At 37.0% G+C, this 27,536-nt stretch overlaps 1 protein-coding gene across 5 annotated transcripts in view; it reads left to right on the forward strand.

Moving 5' to 3' along the window:
- LOC140158931 (C-myc promoter-binding protein-like) overlaps window positions 1-27,536 on the forward strand; it is a 120,522-nt gene that overhangs the window by 82,175 nt on the left and 10,811 nt on the right. For 2 of the 5 annotated variants that reach the window (XM_072182210.1, XM_072182211.1), the window contains exons 14-24: window positions 726-871; window positions 2,113-2,231; window positions 4,057-4,254; window positions 8,986-9,130; window positions 10,302-10,701; window positions 11,976-12,161; window positions 15,699-15,848; window positions 16,631-17,992; window positions 18,732-18,909; window positions 19,959-20,423; window positions 25,398-25,493. In XM_072182210.1, the coding sequence (XP_072038311.1) occupies window positions 726-871; window positions 2,113-2,231; window positions 4,057-4,254; window positions 8,986-9,130; window positions 10,302-10,701; window positions 11,976-12,161; window positions 15,699-15,848; window positions 16,631-17,992; window positions 18,732-18,909; window positions 19,959-20,423; window positions 25,398-25,493 (3,445 nt within the window). The remainder of the gene's footprint in view (window positions 1-725; window positions 872-2,112; window positions 2,232-4,056; window positions 4,255-8,985; window positions 9,131-10,301; window positions 10,702-11,975; window positions 12,162-15,698; window positions 15,849-16,630; window positions 17,993-18,731; window positions 18,910-19,958; window positions 20,424-25,397; window positions 25,494-27,536) is intronic. The other 3 variants (XM_072182212.1, XM_072182213.1, XM_072182214.1) reach the window with 3 other exon arrangements.

Raw genomic sequence — 27,536 nt, forward strand, 5'->3', positions numbered from 1 at the left:
CCTAGATATTGAAGCAATCATCTTTAAAACTTGCTAAAGTGAATAAAGCAGACCAGTCCATATTTGTATGAACGGGCAACTATTGGAGACATCACAATTATTGTATTGTCTGTAATAAACGCCCTGGGGTGTGCAATTTTAATTTTTCAATGAAAAAATGTACGTAAGCTTAAAATGGGGCGAAAAAATAACCAAATAGAACAGATTTCCGGCTTGTTTTGGGGTTCAAATCCAACATGGCAGCGCCTGTGTAAATAATGTATTATCTGTAAATACTACGAAATTACATACAAGTACATTTTCATGGATGAATAAGATTTACTTATCTCTTAAAATGAAAATTCTACTATAATTTGGCAGCCAGAAAATAACAGTTTACTCAAATGATATGGCATATGGTCACTTTTTCATTGGAAAAAAATATGGGGGTGTATATTAGAGGGGGTGTCTATTACAGACAAAACAGTGTTTGTCAGAAGATACTGATTTATCAGTATTTGGATCAAAGAAATGTGTTGATTGCATCCATCTTTTTTCCCCCACATATTCAAACTAAACTGCAAATTATTTTGTTTTCATTATTATTGTTGTATTTTTAAAACTTTAAAAGTTTGTGGCCAAAATGTCAATGCTATCAAAACTCTAGTAGACTTCAACTTGAGGGGAAAAAGCGATTGGATAGCTACAATTTTTAACACACATTATGTTTTCTTACCGTCTTGTAGGTTTCACTAGGACAAGGGACAAGACGTCACACGCATTCTTCAAGCTGTTCCTAAAGACCCAGATGTTCATTACATTCATCGAGGAAAGATCATTTGTGACAGAAAATGATGACAAGTTTGCCTTCTTTGATGATTGCACAGACAAGGTATGGTGTAATAATTTATATTTGTGTATATTCTCAGTCATCCAGGTATATAAAATATCAAATTGATAATTAAAATCTAGTATTTAAACTGGACTTACTATTTTTGACTGGCGACGTTCACATCCTATCCTGGATGCTTCCTCAGGCTGTCTGATTTCTCGGCGGCGATTGGTCAGTGACCCGTGACGGGTCACAGAACTGAGTGGTCAAGGGATCTTTTGGATAGCAAAAAGTTCAATAAACTTTACTTTCTGCAAGAATAAGTTTGTCTTTCCAAATTCAGGTTAAAAAATTAGCTCATAATAAGATAAAGAAAGATGCACACATTGACTCTGTATTTTGAGCTGTTTAGGTCAGGTTACTCCAACCCCTGGTCAATATATCACACCGCAAGTCATAATTCAGACTAAGTTAGTGCATTTTGGAAACCATATTTACACAGGTAGTGCTGGGATTGATAATTTTACATACTCCAGATGTTACGGGAGGGTGGTGGGTGAGAATTATTGTGGACTTCATTTTGTTTGGAAATTCATGAAGCGGTTTAGTCAGAATATTTTTTTAGAAAAGTCAGTCTTTCACATAACTTGATAATGTCGGACGAGTATCATTAGAGCCAAATGTTAATAAGATATCGTCATATGAGTGTAAGCGAGTTGTACGTGCAATAGCTGCTTTTGTCATTAAAAATTGGTAGCACTGTTATAGATGAGTTGACCTATGATGTCACATGTTTACATTCAGACCGCCCTCTGTTGTTTCAAGCCAGGCAAAATAACACAGGAGTGTCTATGGCAGATCACATAAATCTCATCAAAACTTGACTTTTAAAAACCTTTGAAATTTTGTGTGATATTTATGTGTATAGCTTGATGCATTTGTAAACAAGTTTGATAACATTTCTAGTATTATTTGCTTTGAAACCAAAGTTAATGAATAAAAATCACCTTCTTCCATGTAAACTATAGTGTTTTTTGCCTGGCAGTTTTGATATCAGACCAACAGAGGGCGTATCAAATGTAAACACATGTCAACTCATCTATACCGTAGAGGGACTTGAGATGTTTCCAGGGCAACTGTAATCACTTGATGAACAGTCTGAAACCCAGTGCCCAAATGAGATAAACATTTTTGTCAAGTTTTTGGATTCCTCTACAAATGTAATTTCAAAATCCAACAGAAGGCAGCCATTGGACATTTGAGTTATTTTTGTAACACAACTATGTTTTTGTTTTGACCAGGTTGATGTTGATGGTAAAGAGGATGTACAACTAATAGACTATGATAGTGAGCATGGGGCTGAGCATACAGTGTTTGTGATGCCTCCTGATCCTACAGGAATGAAGGAAGAAGCATATAGGTGAGTCTATTATAAGAGTCACAGGAAAGAGATTATACAAGTATAACAACATGGAAACATTTGCTTGAAAAGTTACCTTTTTCAGAGTCTTGGTTAGCAGCGACGTAGCTTACGACACCATCACTGCGTCTTCATTCAGCGTAGTGTTTACAATCCTCCGGTCACATGACCACCCGATGGGTGGTTAAGTGTCAGCAGATCATTGTAGATGGCGGGCAGGTCGTATCCGGCGTCCCTGTTGAGTGTAGGTTTTAGTGTCTTTATCTCTATGGCTTCCCTGATCTTTCTGTTCCAGAAACGATCCTCCCTGCCGATGACTTCCACATTGTCCATACTGATGTCGTGTTTGTGATCAGCTTTGTGGTCACCGACTGCTGTTCGGGGGTGGTGGTTCTAGTATGTTCTTCGAACCGGGTGCCAAGATTTCTACTTGTCTCGCCAACATAAGTGTTCTCACATTCGGGGCAGCTGATTCTGTAAATTACACCACATTTGTTGGTGTTAGGAGTCTTGTCCTTCGGGTGTACTAAAAAGGATCTGATGGTATTGACCGGTTTGTGATAAGCATTGACCCCGTGGTCACGGAAAATGTAGGACAACTTCTCAGAAAGTCCTTTGATGTATAGCAAGGGGACGTTGATTTTACGCAGATTTTTGATCGGGTGGTCATGTGACCAGAGGATTGTAAACACTACGCTGAATGAAGACGCCGTGATGGTGTCGCAAGCTACGTCGCTGCTAACCAAGACTCTGAAAAAGGTAACTTTTCAAGCAAATGTCAAGAATGACAGAGTCCAATATCAGTATCCATGCTGCAACATGGAAACAATATATATGAGGAGAAAACAATAGATTATGTAATTCTATCAATTGAATGAATGAAAAATCAGGTTAAATTTCTTTTCTACTTACCGTGTTTACACATATTTGTGGGTTTATTTGGGTGACTTGCATCTGTTTCGCCTGCAAGAGTGGACGTTTGTATGGTATTAAGCTCATAAAACATGGACACACAAACACCATGGATGTCCACAGTTAACAAGACAGTCAGAGGGTGCTACACACCTTTAAAGAGAATTATATATGCTCCTCATTTGAGGTATAATGCCATGTCCTCAGTGTGGCGATGAATTTCAATAGATTTGTGTATAAAAGTCCTGTAGTAAAATGTCACAACTTTCATGTCTTTGGTTGCATTTGTAAAATCCCTGGGTCTATGGTTGCAGGTAAATACGGGGTGAGTAGGTGTGTACGTGGGTGGGCGCTTGTGCTTATTTATTTATTTAAAACTTTCTTTAAGCAGGGTAGCCCCTTCAATTACAGAGCATTAATTTCCAAGGAGGCCCTGCAAGTACATAACATAATTAAAACAATGAAGCAAAATGTGAGATACAGATTTGTACAACAATAATATAGATTAAAACTACTTTGTATAATGATAACAACATTTTACAATAAGATTATTACAAGGCAGGTTTAACAAATGCAGCATTCTTAAGTTGTAGTATACTCATGTTATCCTAGTTATTACAAATACTAATAGGAAGATTATTCCAGGGTTTAACTGCTCTCATTTGGAATGTGCGCTTACCAGCATTATTATTCCAAGATGGTTCATATAATAAATTAAAAGTTTGACTTCTGGTACCTTTTGAATGAACAGAGTGCATGAAGGTAAATTTGTAATCCTGATTTATTATAATGTTGATGAAAAGAATAACCGTGTGAACTACAGAACCACTGTAGCATACATTTTTATGTGAAAAGGTAGTGGGTGTCATACAATGTAATTTTAATGATCAATGAATGTTTCCTCTCTTTACAGTTACACCGTGTTTCCCAAGTTGAAGTCAGAGTTGTTCCATCCTGGTCATCTGAAGCTGATGAACACACCAGGAGGGTTAAACCGCAGCATGCGTACAGCTATACCAAACAGTCCTCTAGCTAGAAGAAGTAAACATGAGATCAGGGTGTCACAAAAACTGGCAAGAAAGACAGCAGAATCACCTGAAAAATGGGCAGAGTAAGTTTTCTTTCTGCTTTTCAAGTTAGCAAGTTTGTGTGATCAATAGAGCTGTTGTCGACAAGGCTGTTGTCAACAATATTGTCGACAAAGCAATTTTCCTGATTGTCAACAAGACTAGTCATTCAAAATATAAGATAAGCTTAAGGTCAGCATTATTTACCATGAAATAACTTCTTGGTATAAAAAAAGTTATAATGTAGCGTAAGATGACAATGATATAGTGGATTAATAGACTTCATTTTATAGCGGTAAGTTACCGATTTGATTACGTGTAGTTGCCAGTAATATTTTGATGTAAATAAACGATGCATAACGTAGTCTCTGAACTTAATATTTGTACTTTATTGATGTATTTGCTTTGTCGACAACTTGCCAACATCGGCTCTTGAGATTTGACTACTGTTGACAATGAAAGTTCTACACGACATCAGCCCTAGTGGATCAAGTAGCCATTGTGGGGTATTATAATACAGCAGATCAATAATTATGAAAGTTACAGATATTTTCAAAGCAAGGTTATCTTACCACATGTCCCAGTAATGGTAATTACTTCGTCAAAGTCACTGACAAGGTGATGTAAAAGATGTTTGTTTCTCCTCTAATTGGCAATGTGTTTTATGATTTATGTTATAATTAGGTGAATTACACTGATTTTTGCTTGTTTTAGTTATGTTAAGCAAATGTCCTAATTCCGTTCATCTACAATCCCAGACCAAATATTTGGAACACTCTTGAGTTTGATACGGGTCACGTCTATTTTGTCCCGTAATAAACTTTTTAGGCTGCGTCTTAAATGCAGCGCCTCAAGCGGTGACCTGTTTTTAATTAAAAATCGTAGCGGCTCTGTCATTGGTTATTATCAAACAAAGCTATCGCCTCAATTCTATACAAACCACGATTAGGGGCACACTTAGAAACTTGCTTGACAAAACTTCGAAATTCTTTTGATATGGTAATCTACAGAAGATCTTATCTGATAACACATAGGCCTACATGATTCTACTATACTAGGCCTACATGTATGTTAAATTTTATAAGACGGATTCAACTATTATTTCTTCTTCACGAAAGAAAAAGAAAATTATCTGAATTAAAATTCTGACGGGGTTCGAACCTACAACCTCTGGTTTCACAGTCGAGCGCTTACACCACTGTGCTAGCAGTTCTGTCAGAAATAATTTTGTTCATTAGCTCTTATTGATTACGAAATTAAGCGCATACACTTGAAATGCTATTACCGCACTTGTCTCTTTATAGCCTACTGAATCTCCAATCAATAATGAACTGTTGCCTCTGACTATGCGGTTCATATGCAAATGCTTATCAGTAAAAAAAATTCGGAAGTGGCAAATGCATTATACTCACGGGGGGAAAGGGCACTAATAACACAAATGACCATACGGGTATGCTCCCCGAAAGACCCCCTTTTGGATTTCGCAGCTCGAAAGACCCCTATATTTGACCAAAATAGAACTCCGAAAGACCCTTGATTTTGATAAACTTAGCTCTAAAAGACCCCAAAATTGTTCATTCCTCATATTTCTGGGATTTTCAAGCAAAAAGCCAAGAAAGACCCTTGATTCACTGTTCGCAGCTCCAAAAGTCCCCATATTTTACTTGTTCGCAGCTCCAAAAGACCCCGGTACGCCCGCATCTCCCAAAGAACCACCACCTAAAAAATTCCGGGGGAACATACCCACCAAATATTGTTGATGTGCCTAGGCTACTGCTGACATTTTATCAATATAGGCCTATTGACTTGGTGATAGTAATACTAGTAAATTCAGTACTTATAATATATCAGCAACAAAATAATAGTCAATCTTTAATAATACAGATGATATTAATATATAAAGAGTTTTGTTGCAAAAGCCCTTTATACATCTACTTTTTGACTTTTTGAAAAAACAGCTTTTTCAAAAATTGTTCAATTATTACTAGTTCGATTTGATTCATTTTGGTTTTGAATAAAGTGTTGATACATAGAAACTAAAAGAATAGGTTTGGTACAATTTTCAAGCCTTCCTATTTATTTTATTATTTCGTTTATATCGTGCCTTTTGTGGATGTAAGGGCTTTTGCAACAAAATAAATTTACCCTTTTCTAGAAACCATCTTTGCAATCAAATTCGAACCCATATTTTGCACTACTTTATGTAACTTGACTAATGTTTTCAAGAGAAAAATTGAAATATCTCATTTACTTTGATTAAATTCGCAAAATGTAATTTTTTTAGTATTTCGAAGCTACAACTTTTGTTAATCAAAACGATTTTTTTCAAACATAGTGACCCAAAGACAGTTTCTTTTTGGTTTTAATAGGTAAAGATTATCATGGCTAGGCCTATACATCAAAATATTTTGACATGCCAAAAATATTCCCCTTTATAGGCCTACCATTTGAATTTAGGCCTATCCTGATATGTTTCTACATCACATTCGCAATATCGAAATGGTGCAAATACCTATACCTGTGCCAATATTGGCTCCCCCTTGTCCCGCCAAAAAAGCTTCCCCCTATAATTCAACACCCTGGGATAAGTATTGCATCACATCACCCCCTCCCCTGCACCTCATCCTGGTGCGGCACTCTTTTGGTGACAGATCGAATGGAACAATAGGATGTCTTCGGTGACAGAGCATGTGCTCGTAAAAAATAAAGGGTCTGTGGGTGACAGCGACGCTGAATAGGGGGGTCTTAACAGCCCTACATACTAGTACAGCGTCACATCCAAAGTGGGAGTGTCCCCGAATCAGTCTGACTTCTTTGATTGATGCAACGACCGGCCGTGACCCAAGTTATGTAATCACTTCGATGTCGAATAAACAAAAAACACAATTTTTTATACAACACTACATGTACATGATGTATTGTATGTATATATAACCCTATAGGGACGCACCATTAGATATCAAGGTGGGGGGGGGGGGCTTGGTAGTTTTTTGGAAAAAAAAAAATTGTCACGCCATCTAATAAAAAAAATTGCTTCACCTCAGAGCCCCCCCCCCCCCCAAAAATGCGCATTGTCTCAATAAAAACATTTTGGCCCGGTTTTTGGAGGCTCGAAAACTTACCGGTAACAGTTTATATGTAGGCCCTACAGTCTCGCTAAAAAAAACCCAGTGTATGTACATATCGCATTAATAATACCGGTTCAAATTGATGATTTTTTTATTTTCCCCAAAACCTTTATTTTTCCCTCTGATCACGAAAGCTGACTACGCTCCTGATATGAACTCATTTTAACATAAGAAGAACGTTTTTTCAGACTTACTGCGAAATTTAGGTGCTACAAAATGTAAACTGTTTGCTTCATCGAGGCGCTAAAAATTGCTTCACCGAGGTAGGCCTACTAAAAATTGTCACGACTCAGCCCCTCCACCTTGATATCAAATGGTGCGTCCCTAATATTGTACCATACCTGCCAGCGCCATGTATGCATGCATGCAGGGACCGTCTTTAAAATAAATTATATCAAGTTGGCAAGTTACTATTTTTGGTGAATATTACGGTATTGAACCATGATCTTTCTGACATAAACATTCAGAGAACACCTCAAGGAAATATGAAATGTCCCATATATATCTTTACTTTAAAGTCGAAGCTGCAAGATAGCATGAATAAAATTTAAATTTGCCGGCCAAAAATGTGATATTTTTGAACTTTTTCTTGACCACTTTCATGGAAACAAAAACTTACAAGAAACCTCGGTAAAACTGACAATTTACAAGGAATTTCAAGTCTCAAAAGAAAATCTATCCGTGTTATTTTGCACACAAAATAGTTCTTGTCTCAAAATCCAAAAGAAGAATGCGTTTTATCTGTACTTTTTAGAATAAAGCTTGGGGACTTTAGGTCTCGAATTTCGTACCACGACAAAAGAAGTACAGTACATACATCTGACACAAAGCATACATCCTTTTGGCCTGATATGGAAACGTAATTAGAAGGTAGCTATTGTATTCTAACAATAAGATCGGGGTCAAATAGCTTACAAAAGGCTCCTCCGATTTATAGTGATCTACAATCAATCGGCAAGCTGCGAGTTATTGATTTTTAATCAATCACGTATTGCACTCCCTAACGGTAACAGAAGGGTTTAGCCCAGGTTGAAATCTCATCTCCTCCCAGTCGTTATAAGCGAATTAAAAGTATGAATTGAAACCCTCTAGAAGTTACCAAAGTATACCGCACATGGCGCTATTTATAAACCTGAAAGATTTCTAGCACAGGTCGAATGCGAAAAAGACGGATGTGGGGTCCTTCAAATATGCCCCAATTCCCCCGGTCAATGTTGCCAGTTGTTTATTTGGTCATGCACCCATAGAGACACCCAACATTGATTGGTGGGGCAGGGCGAGGGTTGTATTAGGTCAGACTTCACACCAAAGAAAGCAAAATTTTAGTATGTCAAGTATAACGGAAATACGGTTTCAAACAGTCCTACTTTGACACAAGTGTTCCAAATACTTATGACCAGGATTGTAGCGTATATGAGCATCAACACAGAAATTATAACAATCACACCGATTGGCTGATCAACATTCATGACAACAAGACGATTGACCATTGCTTAATCATGAAGCTAGTAGAAAAGGCTGAGACTTCACCTCTTCTACATGTTCGATGATCACCATCGCCTATCCGGAAATATAAACAATTAGGAAATATTTGGTATCAAAATGGTCTAATCTATCTTCCACTACTTGTTTTCATTCTATCTTTAGATATCTATTGAGTCAGTGCTTTGCTCTATGGTTCCTTCATCTTCCTTCCTATGTGAAAGCTACTCATTCCAAGACGAGAGCCCTGAGGACGGCATTTGAAGTACTCAAGAAGATGCAGTCCAGGAATCTACAAACGCCAGATGAGGTGAGTAGGTATACAGGCCTGCTTGCTCCCTGCATGGTCATTAAGTTAGAGGGTAGAGCCTTGAACTGGCAGCATACATGGATGGCAACTGAAGCAGTCATATAACATTGTGTAAAGTTATGTAATTCTTCCTTACATGTCTGTTACTAGTTTGAGGCTCTATCTGATATGACGGATCCATGCAAGGAGTGTCGTAATAATTCAAACTGTCATTTGCTATGGTAAGCTTGGTATCTGCCCTTACATAAATATTTCTTCATTCCCAACGAGGGATGTTGGATACCTCTATGAAAGCACTGCCAGGTGGTATTTTTGTTTTTTACTTAGAGAATAAAGGTATTTTTAGCCGCTGTTGTGCATCTATCGTCTCATATAACACGGGCGACATCATTATTTTATGAAAAACAATGAGGCGAATCTTAAAATAAAAATATTAATCATAAGTATACCAAATTTTAATCAAATTAAATCCTGCATTTTACAAGGAATTATCCAGGGCTTAGAATTGATTGTCCCGTTGTTGCTATGCACCTACCGATTGGTTTAAACAACACGTACCAGTATCGTGTCAACTCGCATGTGCTGTACCGTGTTATGTTGTGTTATATCACACAGCTAAGAACCAATAATATTACAGGAACTTTCTGAAGTGTTTAAGAATATAATTTTAACATGGATCAGAGGAACATGAGAGAAATAAAATTCTGACAATTGTGAGTGTTCCAACAACTGAGATTTATAGTGCTGTCATCTTTCATGGTAGAGTTATTTTTAATGGCTTCTGTGTATAATTACACTCATCTCCATCTGCTCAGTCATGCACATACACACATCCTCAACCACACCAACATATATAGTACTGGTATCAACTATGGCCATATACCCATAAAATGACAAACAATGAGTTCCTATCAAAACATGAACCGAAGCATGTTACACCCTAACAAAACATTGATTCATCCTGTACATCGCAATGAAGGACTCACTCTGAATCGCATTTTTATGCCGTGGTTGGTTATGTGTCCCCATGGTTAACCAGAGTGTAACAAAACCAAATCCACATTTGATGGGTCTTACAAACACACATCCCTACATGTAATTTTGATGTTTTTTTCTGGGAAAATGCACCTGTGGCATGACATTTTTGTTTTCATTTGTTATTTCAATACAGGCCTGTTACAGAGTTCTTATGCAGCTGTGTGGTCAGTATAGTCAGCCAGTTCTTGCCGTGCAAACCTTTATGGAGATGAAACAACATGGGGTCAAACCAAATGCGATCACATATGGCTACTACAACAAAGCAGTCATGGAGAGCACATGGCCAGCGACGTCGTTCAGTGGCTACCAACAGTGGGTCAAGTTACGTAATACCCTACTGGCAGTGGCACTCTTCCGACGAGGACTGAACAGGCGGAGCTACTCGGATACGAGCAGTAACGAGGTGGACATAGGCAGCCGGAGTAGTGGTGACAGTGGCTCGTCAGATCCTTTGACAGATGCGTTGCCAGGTAACGATCTGATTCAGTTGGAGCATCCGAGTGGGCTCACAAGAGAAGAAAAATGTAGTACAGGTAATAATGGTAGATAGGCTTAGACACTCTTCACTTCTGCTTCTTCTTCTGTAGCTTTAGAAAGCATGGACTGGTTTTTAAGTGGAGGAGTGTTTGATACAGTGGTCTTGGTTTGAGGTGTAGTTTCAATGTAGATTCTAGGTAGTAAACTTTGAAGTAGGTAGTTGAATAATTGAACATGCAAGACAATTGTTTTGTTCGTTGCTGTATACTTTCTTCTTCTACTTGACTTCTTAGTGTAGTGGACATTATGGTGGATGAGTGCAGTGAAAAAGTTGCATTTTGATTGGTGAATCTACCAGTAGACTTGATACAGGTTTAAGAGTTAAAGTTTGTCTACAAATGTTCAGGCCTGTGACATCTACATTATCCTGGTATCTGGGTTCCACAAAAATAAGATTTAAAAATGTCAAAATCTGATCATTTTGTCTTAAAATTATTGTTTTAATGCAGTGTTGAAGAACTCAAAATAGCTGTCATGCAGCTATTTTGTCAACCTGTTTTAGGAAATGTTCCATTCTCGGCTTTGCTGACACTGAAAATATTCAATGCAGCAAGTCAAATATATATGTGTTTCATACAAATGTTGTATGCCACACTAACTGACTTGAATACCTACTAACTGCCTTGAATTGAAACCTTGCAAGGGTTTAGAATTATTACACCTCTTACATATTCATGCGCTAATGGTGCCAAATAATCAGTCAATTGCATATAAAACAAATCGGATTCAGCAACCACCAGCTGATCTACATACAGACTATGACGGTTAATATTTTCTGCTATTTCCCTACAACCTCAATTCCAGCATCAAAAGTTTGATTTCAGACCCCTATTGAACGTAATATTTGCTACAGTAATATTTTTAAGCTTACCGTAATAACCACAGTTCAAAATGGCTTGCCCCGCCAGATTTACAAGTTTAACGAAGCCGATATTGAAGAACTCCTCAAAAAAGATGCAGAAAACGCATGTAAGCTCATGAAAATGAAAAGAGGTGTAATAAAACAAATACTATATGGTTAATATTGGGGAAATATGTCAAACAATTTTTCCGTTGGTACTGGTTACGGGCCTATAACCCGAACCCGTAGGGTGAGGCATGATAGGTCTAAAGCCAGATTTTTGCCATATTTCCCCCTCTAACCATGTAGTATTTGTATTAAAAAAAGGCAACACACATGGCTGTGTATACTGTGTATATTGCAATATAATTATGTCAACTCAATATTTTTCTTTCTTCTAACTATGTTCCCCTCCCATTCACTCTACAGGCAATTCTGATATGGGTTACAGCTCCATGATAATGGATGAGTCTGCACCCAACGAGCTAGCTTCACCAGAACTCTCCCCTATTCGATCAAGGCTAGAGGAAGGAGAAGACAGTCCTGATTTCCCAAGTGAGGGCACAAATACAATCATAGAATTAGATGAAGGGGACAACAATGACAAAAGTAGAGGTATGTTATATATAGTGTCAGGGATGATGCATTCTTAGTCAGTGGGAGTGGTCTAGTTCGTAGATACATTTCTGATTGGACAATCGCATGATTTCGGGTGCCGTCTATCAGGTTGTAGACGACCCCACGGCATCATGAGTGTTGATAGCGCGTAACACGCTCATAGAGGTGTGCGTGTGTATCGCGTTGTATGCGTAGACGCAGTGCAGAACACTCGCAAGTGCTAGCAGTACGCGCAACAAAAGATGTGAAGTTGTAAACAAGTTTCATTCATTTTAGAAAAAGGGGATTTTTATGACGGTAACTTAATGTTTGCTTTAAAAAATAGTTTACAGTTATTAAAATAATATTTAACTGACTGAGAATGAGAATAAACGATAGGAATTTTTATCCGCATCCACTACTCAAAATATTGGACCTGCCTGTCGTCTATCACACGGTAGAGGATAGTCAAAATAAAAATTCCTATCGTTAATTCTTTAATTAATGACCGAAGTACAGGGATAGGCAACTTCACAAAACAATCAGATTTTAACCATTTCTATAAGTCTCTAATATGCTTCCTTTATCTTGGAATTGGAATAGTATTCGTATTGGGTTTTCATAGTATTTATAATGCTTTGATAGTGTATCTTTATTCTCTTACTTTTTGATGGTTGTATAGAGCTAATAAAACTTCATTTTGCATAGCCTACACTGATGGCAGGAGCATTTTTCTGCTTCTAATGGTGTGATTGACTAAGTCTTTAGAGCATTATCCATACTTTTTACATATTCTATCCCATGGCAGTGTCGTTTTTCTGCTTAACAGTGAGGTTAACCCTGTGTAATACACAGGTTGTACATTGCGCTCTCGTCACCTTCTTGGATTGCGCTGGTATAGGTGTTTTCACAGCTTGATAGTGTCAAAAATGAATAAAAATGTGTCAATAGTTGACATAGGCACGGTATCTGTGTATTGTATTTTGGGAATGACCAAAGTGTCTATTTTTTAGATATTACTCTGGACCAAGCTGTGTTTCAAAGACATATGGATGCTACATTTGTTTGTTTGTTTGCTTTCCTGGACATAACAATTACTTGCTCAAATGTGAAGTGATTGATGGGCGTGAAATAGCTGCCTGAATAGGTTGACCTCACTGACTCGCCAAGACAAAAAATATCATTGTGCATTGATATTATTAAGTTTTTAATATTTCATCAAATTTACCTGGAGAATGATTGAATTTCACAAACTCTGCATTGATTCCAATTCTTTCTGTGCCACGGTAATGTGCCAGGCATAATATACTATATAACCCTTCCCTATCCACCTCAGTTTAAGTGATGTTGAATTATTATTAGTCATATTTAGGTGGTATCTTACTGACCCATATCATTCACCTACTCAATCAAGGTGACATATCTTTGAGAAGAGAAATATATCATAACTTACTTGGTCATTGAAAATGATTAATTATGAATTGGTCAATATAACACCAAGATATGGTCAATTTTGACCTCGTAAATAATTAAGTGGGAAGTCGTTTCAAAGGGGAAGTGGTTTACACCAAATTGAGCTGAAATGAAAGTTGCAAGGTTAATGACCCGTAAAGAAACTGATTTATCTCCCTAATTAAGTGTTGACCCAGAGGAGGCTTAAAGGCATTCCTACAATGCACTATGATTGGGAAATTTGATCAATATAACCTAATTTTAAAGGCAAAGTCCCCATTGCCACACACACAAAATGGAAATTTTAAAACTGCCGCCAACAAGCTAATAGTCAGTCCCAGAACAATGCCAAATATGGATTAAAAGACCTTTGACCTTGGATGTACAACAGCATGTTATGATCTAATGGGAAACTGTGCACATCAACAAACACCATTTCTATCAAAAAGGCAACAGCCGATATAATTTGAAACCACATAAATTACTAGAGTTGGTTCTTCTCTTGGATTTGGACCAAGCTTTAGAATATCGACTGTTGCGTTTTGAAATAAAACAAACCAGAAATTTATCACCCATTGTAAAGATATGGCACATGTACGAATACATGTACATACATTGGCTGACCTTGTGGATTTCCTGGCCCAGCCATGCTAACCACATAAGGAGATTATACGATTAACCTAGTGCAGCTATTGTCATAGCAGGGTATTATTATGTAATACTCCTGATCCATATTTGGCGCTCTCTTGGACTGATAGTTTAGACTTATAACTTATATTTGATTTTCTTACAGGAAACATTCATATTGTCCCACTGCATTAATTTTATTCATAAGTCTCAATGTTTTGAATGTTAAATAAAAGGATGAAAACACCAGATATTTGCATACAATCCCAATGAGCTCCAATGCAAGGTATTGTCAACTGGGCCACATGTGTACAAAAGCCAGACATTCCAAGGTCAGAAACCCCATTGGGTTATGGGAATGCCTTTTAACATCCTCTGGTGTTGACCCAGTTTGGTATAAATATTAAATTATTAATAAGGTATAGTTGATTACAGTTATCAGTCATAATTGTCGAAAAATACAGGGTTGGTTGCTTTATTTGGGCAAATGGTGTGCTCAGGATTTTTGACCTCCTAAATCAACATAGATAGCACATTGCTCAAATAAGGTTTGTTCCTAGAAAGGGGTACAAATTCAGTCTATGGTTCTTTAGGGTGTGATAGCGTTTTTCGTCACAATCATTTAGTTTTTGCTGCTGCTTATTTTGCCTCAAGTTTCAATTTCTGTTTAGATAAAGATTGGCATTAGATAATTAGGAGGAACAAATTTCACCATAACTTTCAGTGCATCACACAAATACTCAGAATCCATAGTAAAAATCCTGTAAGGCAACAAACAGGAATAACAATTTTGCAAAAATTATTGATGGGGTATAATAATGAATGAGTGACCTATCACATTCAAAATGCTGCTGATGAAATCCAAATGTATGTGTGCAAGATCAGTCGGTGGAATATGATGACAACTTTGCAACACATGGTAAATAAATCTGAACAATTGTGCAATAAAGGTGCTGATAGTTAACAATGGTTTCCTAGACTTGCATTGGGTTTTTGTGGTACTTAATATAACTATAAAAGTGGACATTTTCGAGCAATCAAGTTTTGTGCTCTGGCAATTTAGAACTGTTTCATTTCAATTGGTTTTTGATTTTAAGCTTTCATAACATTTACCTGTACAGAAAATTTATTTTTTGTGAATTGTTATTTTCATGGTAGCTTCTTGGAACGTAAACAAATATATTAGCATGACCATTTCCACATTTGTGACACGATCTGGTCCATGGGGGCCAAAGGAGGCAATTTTACTGGAAACACCAAAGGTCTAGCATTCTTGGTTCTAAAGTTATGAAGTGTTTTGATGTCTATTTTCTTATGTATTTTATTGTTTTTTTACTCCATATTTTTACCTTTATCTCAGTTTCAAATTTGCCGCCTTTGGCCCCCATGGACCAGATCATGTCACATTTATAGTTTGTTATGAGCCACACTTATTATAGTCAATATTCATAATAGGTATATGCTGTTTCTTTATAGAAAACAATGATACCTTAGTCAACACTATGGACCTTGGGTCATCCAGTGCTGTGTCTACACCTGTCAACATCAATGGGTCTAATGGAGAAGCAGTTAGAATCACTAGTGACTTGGGTACAAGCATTGTACGCACTAGTGCAAGCAGTGAAGGCAAGTGTTTACCATTTGTGACACAGTCTGATCAGTCCACTCAGACCTAAGTCGGAAACTTTGAAATTGAGTTACCATAAAAACTTGATAGTTAGCATATGTGCTTACTAACTATCAAGCAATTTTAAAACATGCAAACATGAAGAGCCCCATCCACAAAAGTGTTAAGGGTTTTGGGAAAATCATTGATACACATAGTACTAAACGAACAAGTAAACCTGCAAATGTGTGTCTCAACCCCATTAGCTCAGTTGGTAAAGGGCCGGACTTTGGTGCAACTCAAAAGCGCTCGATAGTAAGCACATATGCTAGCTATCAAGTTTTTGCGGTATTACCATTTCTAACTTTTTCAATACCTAAACTCAATGATATTGAAAAACCTCTAACTCCCTGGCATACATGGTTTTTAAAGTTCTGAACTTTTTCATTTGTTCAATTCATATGTTTTTTTATTGTTTTGCTTCTTATTTGTGCTTATATCTCAATTTCAATATTTGGCGACTTTGTTATGATTTAAGCAGATCGTGTCTGTCACATTTATGTTTGTTAGTTGTTACACAATACATACATGTACTGACACACAAAATCTGAGGGAAGGGAATCAGGCCCATATATTGTCAATTATGTCTCCCTATCTCTGTAAGTGTCTTTACCTAATAAAAACTTTTTATGAAAGGCAATTCTTAAGAGATGTAGGAAGGTGTTTACCTAAATCATCACCAAGTAAGCAGAGTTAGTGGCAGGTTGTTTTCTTAATTCTGTTGCTTTGTTTCCATTTTCAGGTACTAGTCCATCTAATGTGTGTATTGAAGCAAATGGGGTAGCAGACGACACTGCAGAAGATAGTGTGTTTGATAACCTCAGCCCACCGTCAGATGCTGCCAGAAGGAGACATCGAAGCGCAGGTGATAAGGCATGGACAATACACCAGTCGCTGAGAAAACGAAACACACGCAGTGGTAGTGGGAGTGCCTCTCCTGTGGCCATGCTGCTGGAGGCCAACCCAGAAATGGCCAAGGACATTTTTGGTAGCGATGTGAAAATCTTACAGACATTAACACATTCAAGAACTAGTCCAAACAACGTCCGCAGCTGTAAGTCACAGCAGGTGTTGATCGAGGAGAGCATGCACCAACGGTCACGCTCTCTCGGCAGCAAACCCAATTTCTGGGAACAGAAAACGGATGGAAGTGACGCGGAATCAAGTAACAAAGAGGAGTTGGTGTCACTTTGTGATCAAATTAAGGCATTTAGTGCGGAGGAGACAAAACCAGCAGTGCAATCATCTGATGTGAAAGGAGAAGCAAATGATGTGCTCATCTCTTTTGACGAACATCATCCACAGAATGAAGATACTGTGAAAAAATCACTTGAGAGTGAACTAAGTAGGACAGACAGTACAGAAGAGATTGACTCCTCTGAAGAGATTGACTCCTCTGTAAGAACTAGTGAAGTGAATAGTGAAATCAAGCTTGATAACACTGCCAATAGTGAAGGGAAGTGTAGTGATGATTTGCTATTTAAGGTGCCTGATGCTCCGGTATCAAAATGTAACGGAGATGTTATTCACAAAGCAGAGGATGTGGAGGATGAAACTGTGGATGATATGGACAAGAAATCCACTGATCTAGATGCTAGTAGTGAGGACTTAGATAAACCAGAGGAAGGGAGTGAGACTCCTGAGAAAGAACTGTCCTCGCCAATCTTCCACAAAGGGCCAAATAAGCAATCGGACGAGGCGTCAAAATTGCGGGACGCTAAAATTCAAAAGACTCCTCAGAGGAGCAGTTTTCTTGCCAATGTATTCACTTCGCCTTTTAGCCCGCGCTTTTCAAAGCCGGCTATTAACAAAACACTCTCCATGGCATCTTCGCAGATGGAGAATGTTGGTGCTTCGTTCCGAGCAAGGGCTACGGATCTTGCGAGCAAATTTGGGGAGTACACAAGAACGCTTTCTAATCCAAATACTCCCAGGTCTAATACGAAAGCTTCTACTGGGAGTTTGATTGATTTGGACACGAGTGATCAGATGTCAGATCAAATGCTTCCAGATGTAGCTAGTTCATGGAATGACAGATTCCTGGATTCAACTTCATTAGATGACTTAGGAATAATGATGCCTTTATCTATAGCATCTTTAGCAGGTATGTATCAACTATTGAACCTAACTTTAATTAGCTTTGATCTTGTCCATTTAAAAGAGAATGATACTTGTGTATATGCGTTTGTTTTCACTGACAAACATAGACCCACCTGATATTTCACTCATAATAAAGTACAGACCCACAGCAGCTGTGGATGTCCACGGTTGTAAGAAAGTTGCACAGGGTGCTACACTCTGTAATAATGCATATGGGGTATAGGTCCCCCATCGTAGTTGTAATACTACGTCCATGGACGGTTAAATATGATATCTTGCCACAAAAGCCCACGCTTTCAATAGTAAAATGTCTGTTCGTAGAGGTCTACGGTTACGCTGTTAACTACATGACTAGTACATATGGTCCACGTTTGTCGGTGAAAACATGTGGTGGTGTGTATGTCTTAGTTATGAGGAGGAGATTTTAGGAAAATGAACCACAGATTTGTTGATCAAGCAGTTTGAAATACAAGTGGTGTCTGTCTGTAGTTCACATCAAATTCGATAATGACATAGGTGCGTATTTTGCTGGAAGCATTATTGAAATGCATACATACAAAGGCAGTTTGTTGGCATGCTTGTGACTCAACAAAACAAAAAGTGAATGAACCATTGGCAACAACCTCATGGCTGATGTGAATAATCAGTCAAGTGTAGTGTATCCCACCTGACAATTTTAACTTGTTTGAAATGAAAAGAAACAGCTCATATAGCATCTAACCCCCCTAAATTTTTCATTGTAGGAAGTAGCCAATCTCTAAACCAATCTGGTGTGGACCAAGAAGATTTCAGTTATAGACGTCAGATAGCTCTGGAGTGCAATATTACTAGTTGTTACCAGTGTGATTCCTGTGGTTCAACCCTGTATGATGAATCCATCATGGCAGGCTGGTCAGCTGATGATTCCAATCTCAATACAAGGTATGTAAGAATGAGGGCAGGCTTTGAATTAAGAGCATCTCGACCAGGAGGCAATATTTCAATGAAAGTCACTTGGATCCCTTTGTTTTGCTGCTGAATCAAAAGGCATTTTTGAGGACCAATGGATACACAACAAAATCCAAGCTTAAACAAGATGCCAAAGTTACTTCAATGCTATAACACAATAAAATATAAACAATAAATATCTGTAAATTATAAACTCAAGTCATTTGCTACCAGAGGATGGATAGGCCTATTTAAAAGTTCACTGGCCTTCCTGATGTACTCGCTATTACCAGTTATCATAGGTCCAGAGTACAGTTTGTCCACTCTGAAGTACAAAGTGACAATGCTCGCGTATACAGCGCGTAAACAGTGCGCAGTGTTGCGTCTCTGCTGAGGTATGCGTGCCTTCAAAGTCGGCACAATGTGTTCGTCCGCGTCGGTACTTTGTACTTCAGAGTAGACTGACTGTAGCATTGCCAAAGTTAGGGTATTTCAGATGGGTATCGCAGTTGAACTTAGGATCTTTGAAGTTACTAACTAGGACTTAAGAAATGCTGACAAAATAATGTCCTTCATATTGGTCATGTTTTATTTGTCTTGTTCCTTTACATAGAGATGGATTCAAAACCCAACTGCCAGTCCACTGTTGACACCTTGGCAGAACCGGTGGTTAAATCAAGTTCTATTATTCCAAAGAATAGAAACCAGGCCCAATCACTGGTTCTGCCTAGGCGCCACCTGTAGACCAGTGGTTGGGTTTTGATGCCATCCCTTGTTGTTTTAAGTTGTCCTTGGTCACTTTCATTTTCCGAAGTTAGTCCATGGCAGTGCTAATTTGTGGAATTGAAAGATTCTGACATAATTTTCAAAACAGTTATCCAATCATTGTTGGGTAGGAAAACCTTTAATGTAACATCTTGGCAGTTTTGTTTAAACATCTTTAAAGGCCACAAGTACAAAGGAGGTTTTTCCTGCCCAATGACGAAAGTGCAATTATTTGTAAATTTAGTTAACAAATGCAATTGTTTGATTTATCCCCACAGTTGCTGTTTCTGCAATTCTCAACTAGTGCCATTCCTTAGTGTTGACTTAAGAGACTTACGAGAGCCAAGCACCCATAACTGCACTATCACAACAAGCCCATCATCAGAAAGTATGCAGAGTATTAACTCTGCTCCCGGTCCTCTCTTAAAGCGTATGGACAGCAATCCACTACCGATAACAGGTGATCCAAACAGTACAGGACAGTCTAGTCTGGATAATCTTTCTGTCGCTAGTGACAGCGACTTGTTAAGCGGAGGATCAGACAGTGCCATGAAGGTTGATACCAAGAGGGAAATTGATCCTAGTGCATCAGCACCGGAACCAGAGTTAAAAGATGAGTTAAGGAACTTGGAATCATCTTTTGCATCGACAAAGAGGAGACGGTCTACCAGTGAGTGCAATACGACAGAGTTAGCGCAGAAGTCACTAGCCAAGATGGAGAAGCCTTCTGTACCAGTCAATGGGTAAGTCATGGACAAGGCCCCATCTACAATAGCTGCCAGTTGTCATATTTATATATATGTGTACAATGTAGAATACAGAAATTGTCAAATGCTTATAAGGCAGCTATTGCAGGTAGGGCTTTCTTGCATTAACCATTTGATATGAAATACTTTGGTTATTATTGTCAATCTTTCAAGGGACCATTGAATGGATGGATGGATGGCAATGTGTTGTTGAATTGTTTTATGTTTTTGTCTGTTTTATAGCTTCTGTTTAGATGTTAATGTTTGTAGGAGTCTCCTGTTTAGTTATGGGCTGTGCAATAATTATGAGGCCCCCCTTGCACATGCGAAATTTTTTAGATCCCAATTTACAAACCTTAAATGGTCATGATACATGTTGCAAGCGCAGCGAGCAGGAAAATTTAAGCATTTCAGTACCGTTTTTTAAGCCTTTTTAGCACGTTTTATTCAAAAGCGCCCCATAAATATGTGCCAAAAATCGCTTGCCCCCCTTTTTGCTTGCCAAAAATTGCTGCCCCCCCCCCCTTTTTTTGGCTCGCCAGAGATTTCTTAGCCCCCCCATTTTACCCTCCCCAGGGCTCATAATTATTGCACAGCTGTGCAATAATTATGAAGGTGTGGATGTCTCTTTTGATTTACATGTGTTGATGAAGATAATGTATTTTAAGTTGTAATTTAAAGGGACACAGGGGTGTAATTTGTCTGCAGTTTTCCAGAATTCAGGATTTTTTGTTCTCCCTTGTCCAAACAAGTACAAGGAAAAACAGATTATCAGGATTATTTTTTTACTATCTTTCTGGATTTTTGCCATCAAATGCAAGCACACCCATGGAGACATGTAATGATTGATTTGTCATTTTGCACCTCACTTTTATTCACATTTTCTATATTTATCCCAGTTTTTGTGCGTTTTTCACATGTTTGTTTTGGTCACCCCTGCTGACAGTAAATATGTCAGAAATATTGTTTTCTTAAATATTACAAGACATAATGGTAGGCTAAAAAAAACAAGTTTGTTTGTTGCCTGTAGGCTGCTCACATTTCAATTTTGAGAGCAAGTTAGTTTTGTGGCATGTTATTTGCATATTTATGAATATTAATGAGCTTATTTGCATATTATTTTTGTTAACAAACCTTTATTATTTACACACCTTTGTGTGTGGGCCACCTTAATTACGAACTGTGTAATTCTAGTTTATTTGAGAAATCCACAGAAAATTACATTTTCAAGCAAGAAAAGAGTGACAAATTTTTGTAAAGATTTTCCCCGCATGTGTATATTGTTGACATGCATTATGATATCACTAAATATCCTGTGAAAATCAATCCATTATGTTCTTAATGCTATCAATTTTCACATCTAACCTACTCTGCACTGATTTGACAATAAATCATGTCATTTGAGTCATATATTACCATACATCCTGATTCTAAATATAAACAAATTTAAAAAGCAGATGCATTTCACATAGGTTGTCAGGCCACCATTATAGTTTGATCAGCTCGTAATAGGCGGGAAATGTTAGGCTTTTAACACTACGCCGAAAAGTAGACCCACGATAAGAGAGCTATTAGATTACCTGTCTGGTCTAAATTTTGTGTGTTAAAAAGTAGACAAAGTTAGGACTTGAAATAATATTTCGTAATGCTTCTGCGAGATGTCACAAGAAAATTCTCAAAATAAAATATTTTGATATTAATCCATGGTGTTATAAGACCGGCCGATTACGAGCTGATCAAAGTATAGCCTTATTGCTCTTTTTTCACCATTGTTGACCAAAAAAAGAACAATTGGTTCTCCAGGCAATTACGTGAATTGTAATCTGTCATCAGTACTCTCAGTTTTATATTATAGACAGTTAAAATTTGAATTGATGTCAACAAGTCAGGCAACTAATTCATTAGAAAAAGTTTTAAGAAATATTATTCCCAATATAATTGTTGTTTCTTGCTTGATTGAATTTTAATCTCTTATTTGTACTCTCAATTTACATATTATGGACAGACAAAATTTGATATTAATTTCAGCAAATCAACAAGTAATTCATTAGGAAAGTTTAAGAAAATTTTCCCAGTGAAACTTGTTTTTTGCGGGATTTGAATTGCATATATCCCCCATGACAGTGACCCTGTAATCATATGTACATGATAATACCTAGAGTTTCAATGACTTGTCAATGAAATTTTAGGTTCGTGGTTGAGGTCTTATTGTAATTTCCGCAACAATTTTTTAATTTACATTGTGAGATAAGTGAGAATTATTCCCAGTTGCTTTTTGCTTGATTAATTGCATATCCCATGACAGTGATCATGTAATCATATGTAATGATAATACCTTGAGTTGATGAGAACATTCTTGGTTCGTGGTTGAGGTCTTATTGTAATTTCCCCAACATGCTTCTTCTCATTTAATGAATTACAGGTTTTGTCAATTTTGCATAGTTCTTGAAGGACACATTGCACTATTCTAAAGACTGCACATAAAGTAACTTTTTGGAAAGATTGGAAAACTGCAGTATTTATTCAGTAAGCTAGGGGGTCAAAGTGGTGCACAATGAATCAAGCGGAATCACATATCCTTTTGAGTGAAAATACAACATATTTAGCTAAAGTAAAATCAACATTCATCACAGAAATATTTTCTAAAGGTATTGAACTGACACTTTGCATGTATCATGTATTACAATTAGTCAATGTGAGAATTTGTTTAGCTAAAATTGGGCCACATTTGGAAAAAGTGCTCTGTCTTCCTCTTTCATTTTTTTTTTCTTCTCTTTACCTCTTCCCTTCCCCTCTCTCCCCTTGCACATTTACTGTCCTCTCCTACACTGTTCAGTCCATCGCTCATTTACATAATATTGTTGTAGTAATTCAAGATTGACACCTTTTATATTTTGGGTTCATTACAAATGTGTCTGCTTTCAATTCATCGGGCCTTTACACATGTGGACATGATTGATTGAGTCCTTTAAAAAATATGTTGAAACGGCATGAATGTGTCAGAAAAATAAAGATGAATAGCAAATTGACTTGTTAGTTGATTGATAATGTAATTTGTTATATCTATGACTCGCAACATCCAGAATTAATTTACATTTTCACACAGTATATACCGACAAATTGATGCCATTAATCATGCACTTTACAAATTGGTAAATTTATCGTAGGCTCTTTGCTGTCTGATCGCAGATTCGCATTATAATTTTATTTTCAGGGTTGTTCCTGGTAATCTGGTTGTAACAACGTGTTGTCAACAGCGATCTGACAAAACTGATCAATTAATAATTATAAGCCATTTAGTGACTATGGAAATTGTGTAAAAGTCTACAAGTTCGTTGTTATGGGTTTAATCATTTATTTCTGATAAATAAAAGGTTTAGTTTTTGCAGTCAGAGATGTGACTTGTTTCAAATTCCACATTCAAGTTTAATCTGTTTTTTACTGCTTTGTCTTGTATTGTAGGTTGTCACAACCCTCCAGAGTCTGTTCTTTATTCAAAAGATTGTAAGATGTTCATGACCATACTTTTCTGACCCTTTTTAGAATGTTGTCAGCTTTATAGCTCAGGATATTTGTTGATTGCTTTCTTTTTCACACCAATAGAAGCACATTTCAGGTTTTGAACTTAAAATGACATTCTTCAGAGATCTCAAGAGATATTGTTAATAAAAGACTCCAGTCAAAAGTCTCCCTAAACGAAGACCATATTACATGTATGTCCTTTTGCCACCTTCTTTTGGGGATTTCATCCCTTTTTTAGGGAGACATTGCTTTGCAATATAATTGCTTTTTATCAGTGAGTGCCTCAATATTTGTGACAAGTTTCACCTTTATCTTGATTTGACCAAGTTGCTTGTGTGCGTGAATATATTCTAACTTTTGACGTAAATATTACACAGTACGTAGGTGTTTGCCGGCAAACGAGGACGTTAATATGAAACTTTGCATTCCATCTGTGGACGTTAGTGCAACCAGGGACAGGGACTGTCTCTGATATGTGCAGTTGCCTGCAAACAGCCTAATAATGCATTTGAGAGTGTGTAGTCTATTGTTGATATAAAAGTCAGTTCCTGGTTGATAGGTTAAAATCCCAAATAATTGTGTATAATTTGTGTGAAATGGGTCAGTGAACCTGATTAGGCGCAGTAAAACATGTCCATGTTTGCCGGTCCTGTACAAAGTCCCTATTTAACGACGAACAGGTGTGGGGGTGGGTGGGCTATTTTTGGTGTAGTGAGAGGTTCTCCAGCTCTATGTTTAAAGTTCATAAATCAGTGTGTATTTGGTTCAATACAGAGCCCCTCCATAATAGGTGACTTGTCAGATCAATTTTCCTATTTTGAAATCAAAAGTTAAGACTGCTCTATTGATTATATTGCCACGTTCTTTCGCAAGTCAACATGTTTGATACAGGTTAATATGCTATACCTACACACACATGCTGCTATACACCCACATTGGCAAACTTGTATTGAATTAAAACGGCTATATCATAGAAGGAGGATGGAAGCAAGATATAAATTTATTTGTTCATCTAATTTCTTGGAACTAGTTATAGGGAATTCAATGCTTTGATTGAGCAGTTTGGCATGGGTTGTTTGTGCTGAATTGTAGAACCTTGTCATTACACTGTGATGTATGTATGTGTCTGTCTCTCTGTGTGTCTACATACATGTGTCTTGAGTGGACGTTTTTTGTGTAGTTGTACTTCGCATTGACATCCATTCCATAGTTCCTTTTGTTATAAAAACAAGTGCAAATAATATGGGTTTAATCATGCTACATAATTAGACTGAAAGAGTGGTTATACAAATTAGCTATGATGAATTGTTTGTAAATACTATTAATTGTATACAAGTCAAACTTATTGATGATGTTTGGGTAGTGATTGTTAATATTATTGTATGTCAATAGCAAGAGATTGGTAATAATTGTGATGATGTGTTTATTGTGAATCTATCATTTCTCTAGCAGTCGTCGTGCAGTCACCTTGCCAAGAAGTCAGAGCCTACAAGACACACCGGACATGGCTTCCATACAACCCGTTGTTGGCGGATCACAGAAGAGGTTAATCATAAGAATCAAATTGCATTCATCATTATTATTAATACATTTCTTTTTCATTGGTTTTCAGCATGTGGTTTCATCCATGGACATGAAAGTCAACTAACATTTTTATTATTATTGTGAAATGCCATATTTGACTTAATCTGTGCATCTCACCTAATTGGCACCCACGTGGCATGTTATTGTTGAATTCCATCTGCTTTATCACCCCCTGTTCTTCCCTGATCACCTTAAGCATGTATTAAGTAAAATATTTTGATTTGAGTGGTTGTGCAAATCATCTCCTGTAGACGTGTGACACACAAAACCTGCTGACAATATAAAAAAAAAAAAAAAAAAGGTTTGTCTCAAAGCTCACGAGTGGTTTGAAAACAAATGCGAAATGCATTTTAAATTCTTGACTTGGTATTTTGAGAGAAAAAAAATCAGATTTTTTTTTTTTTTTAATAAAAAAATTCCACATTTCTTTTTTTTCTTTTTCAAATCATGCGATTTTACAAATGCGCATGCGAGATTTGAGACAAACAATTTTTTTGGCCTAATGGCAACTCTGCATGCAGGTTTAGTAGTATCAAGGAAACTTGACTTGCAACTTAACAAATCCATGATAATGGCTGCTGATTTGCTTGTAAAGGAATGGATTGCAGAAACTGATGATGTCAGTTTCACATGTTGCGTGTCACAGATGATTTGCACTACTTGTATGTTACTTGATAAATCACAGGAAAGCCATCTGGGCATTCAATGACTGTCTGTGACATTACCCAAAAAACTTTTGCATGCAAAATTTCTATGTTGATTCTCAGAACATAGTCGATGATATGTGCCCCCCCCCCCTCTCTTCAAATGACTTGCAAGTACCAGGGTGCTGATTAGGTCAAATATGACAATTGGCCAAATCAAACATAATGAGAATAGTTTTTTAAACCCATCAAACCGATCAAGATTCAAATGCTTTGACTATATGATTCATATTGTGTTGCAAGTTTTATTTTATAAAGCTAAGCTATATTAGCATATTATTATTCCCATATTGTATGATTTGGTGAATCTCCATCATAATATGAAGGGCATCTAAATACATGTATGTAATACACTTGATACAAACACTGGATGGACAGATCCGAAGAATATTTGGTAAATAAAAATTTGCTGTACATTATGTTCACCTGTGCTCACATATTTGGGCTAAGTGATTCTTTTAAATTTATGATTCTTTTGAGCTTCCTAACATTGACCTACACACAAAAGGAATATGTTCATGTATTGTTATTTTCGAGGTTTCTGCTTGGAATGTAAAAAGAGCGAAAATAAATGTACAGCAAAAATGTCAACTATTTCAGTAGTATGTGTCCATTGAATGTTTGAATTAAGTGTTCATGCAGGTTAACTAATTGTGCGCTGGTGGTTGCATCAACTTATTACTTGAAATGTCCATAGTGTTTGAATTGATGATACAGGACTTGCTGTCATAACATAGTAAATTGTAATACAATTTATGATGTCACGTATCAATTTATGATTTACGATGGCAGGTTATATGTTAGATAGAAGAAACAAGTTTGGAATGATGAAAGAATGAAGAAAATCAAATCCTGTTGAAATGGATGATGACATAAAAGTGTCATTATAAAATTGTGTGCAATTCTCATAGGACACGAAAACGCATTCTTAGCACTAATTCTGTAGTCGTGCCTGCATGCTTAGTATACTAACAGTAATATTAATTTGACATAATTTGTAGTTTTAGATGAAATAATTCATTTATTAGATTTTTAGTAAGTTTCAATCAGTAGTATTACCATCTAGATCAAAAGGATTAGAATTTAATTTCCTCAATGAAGGGTTCAATTTCATAATCCTTGGCAACTTTTCACTAGAAAATGCACACAAGTATCAACAAATCCTCACCAAAGAAGGTATTGGGTTATTCCATTTAAAATCCACACCCCCTTGTGGAAGATTTTGGAAATGTCTTCCACAGGGGGAGTATGAATTTCAATTGGAATGAACACATTAGCAGCTCCATTTGAATTTCATACA

Source organism: Amphiura filiformis, chromosome 8, assembly GCF_039555335.1.
Source record: "Amphiura filiformis chromosome 8, Afil_fr2py, whole genome shotgun sequence".
NCBI classification, from domain to species: Eukaryota; Metazoa; Echinodermata; class Ophiuroidea; order Amphilepidida; family Amphiuridae; genus Amphiura; species Amphiura filiformis.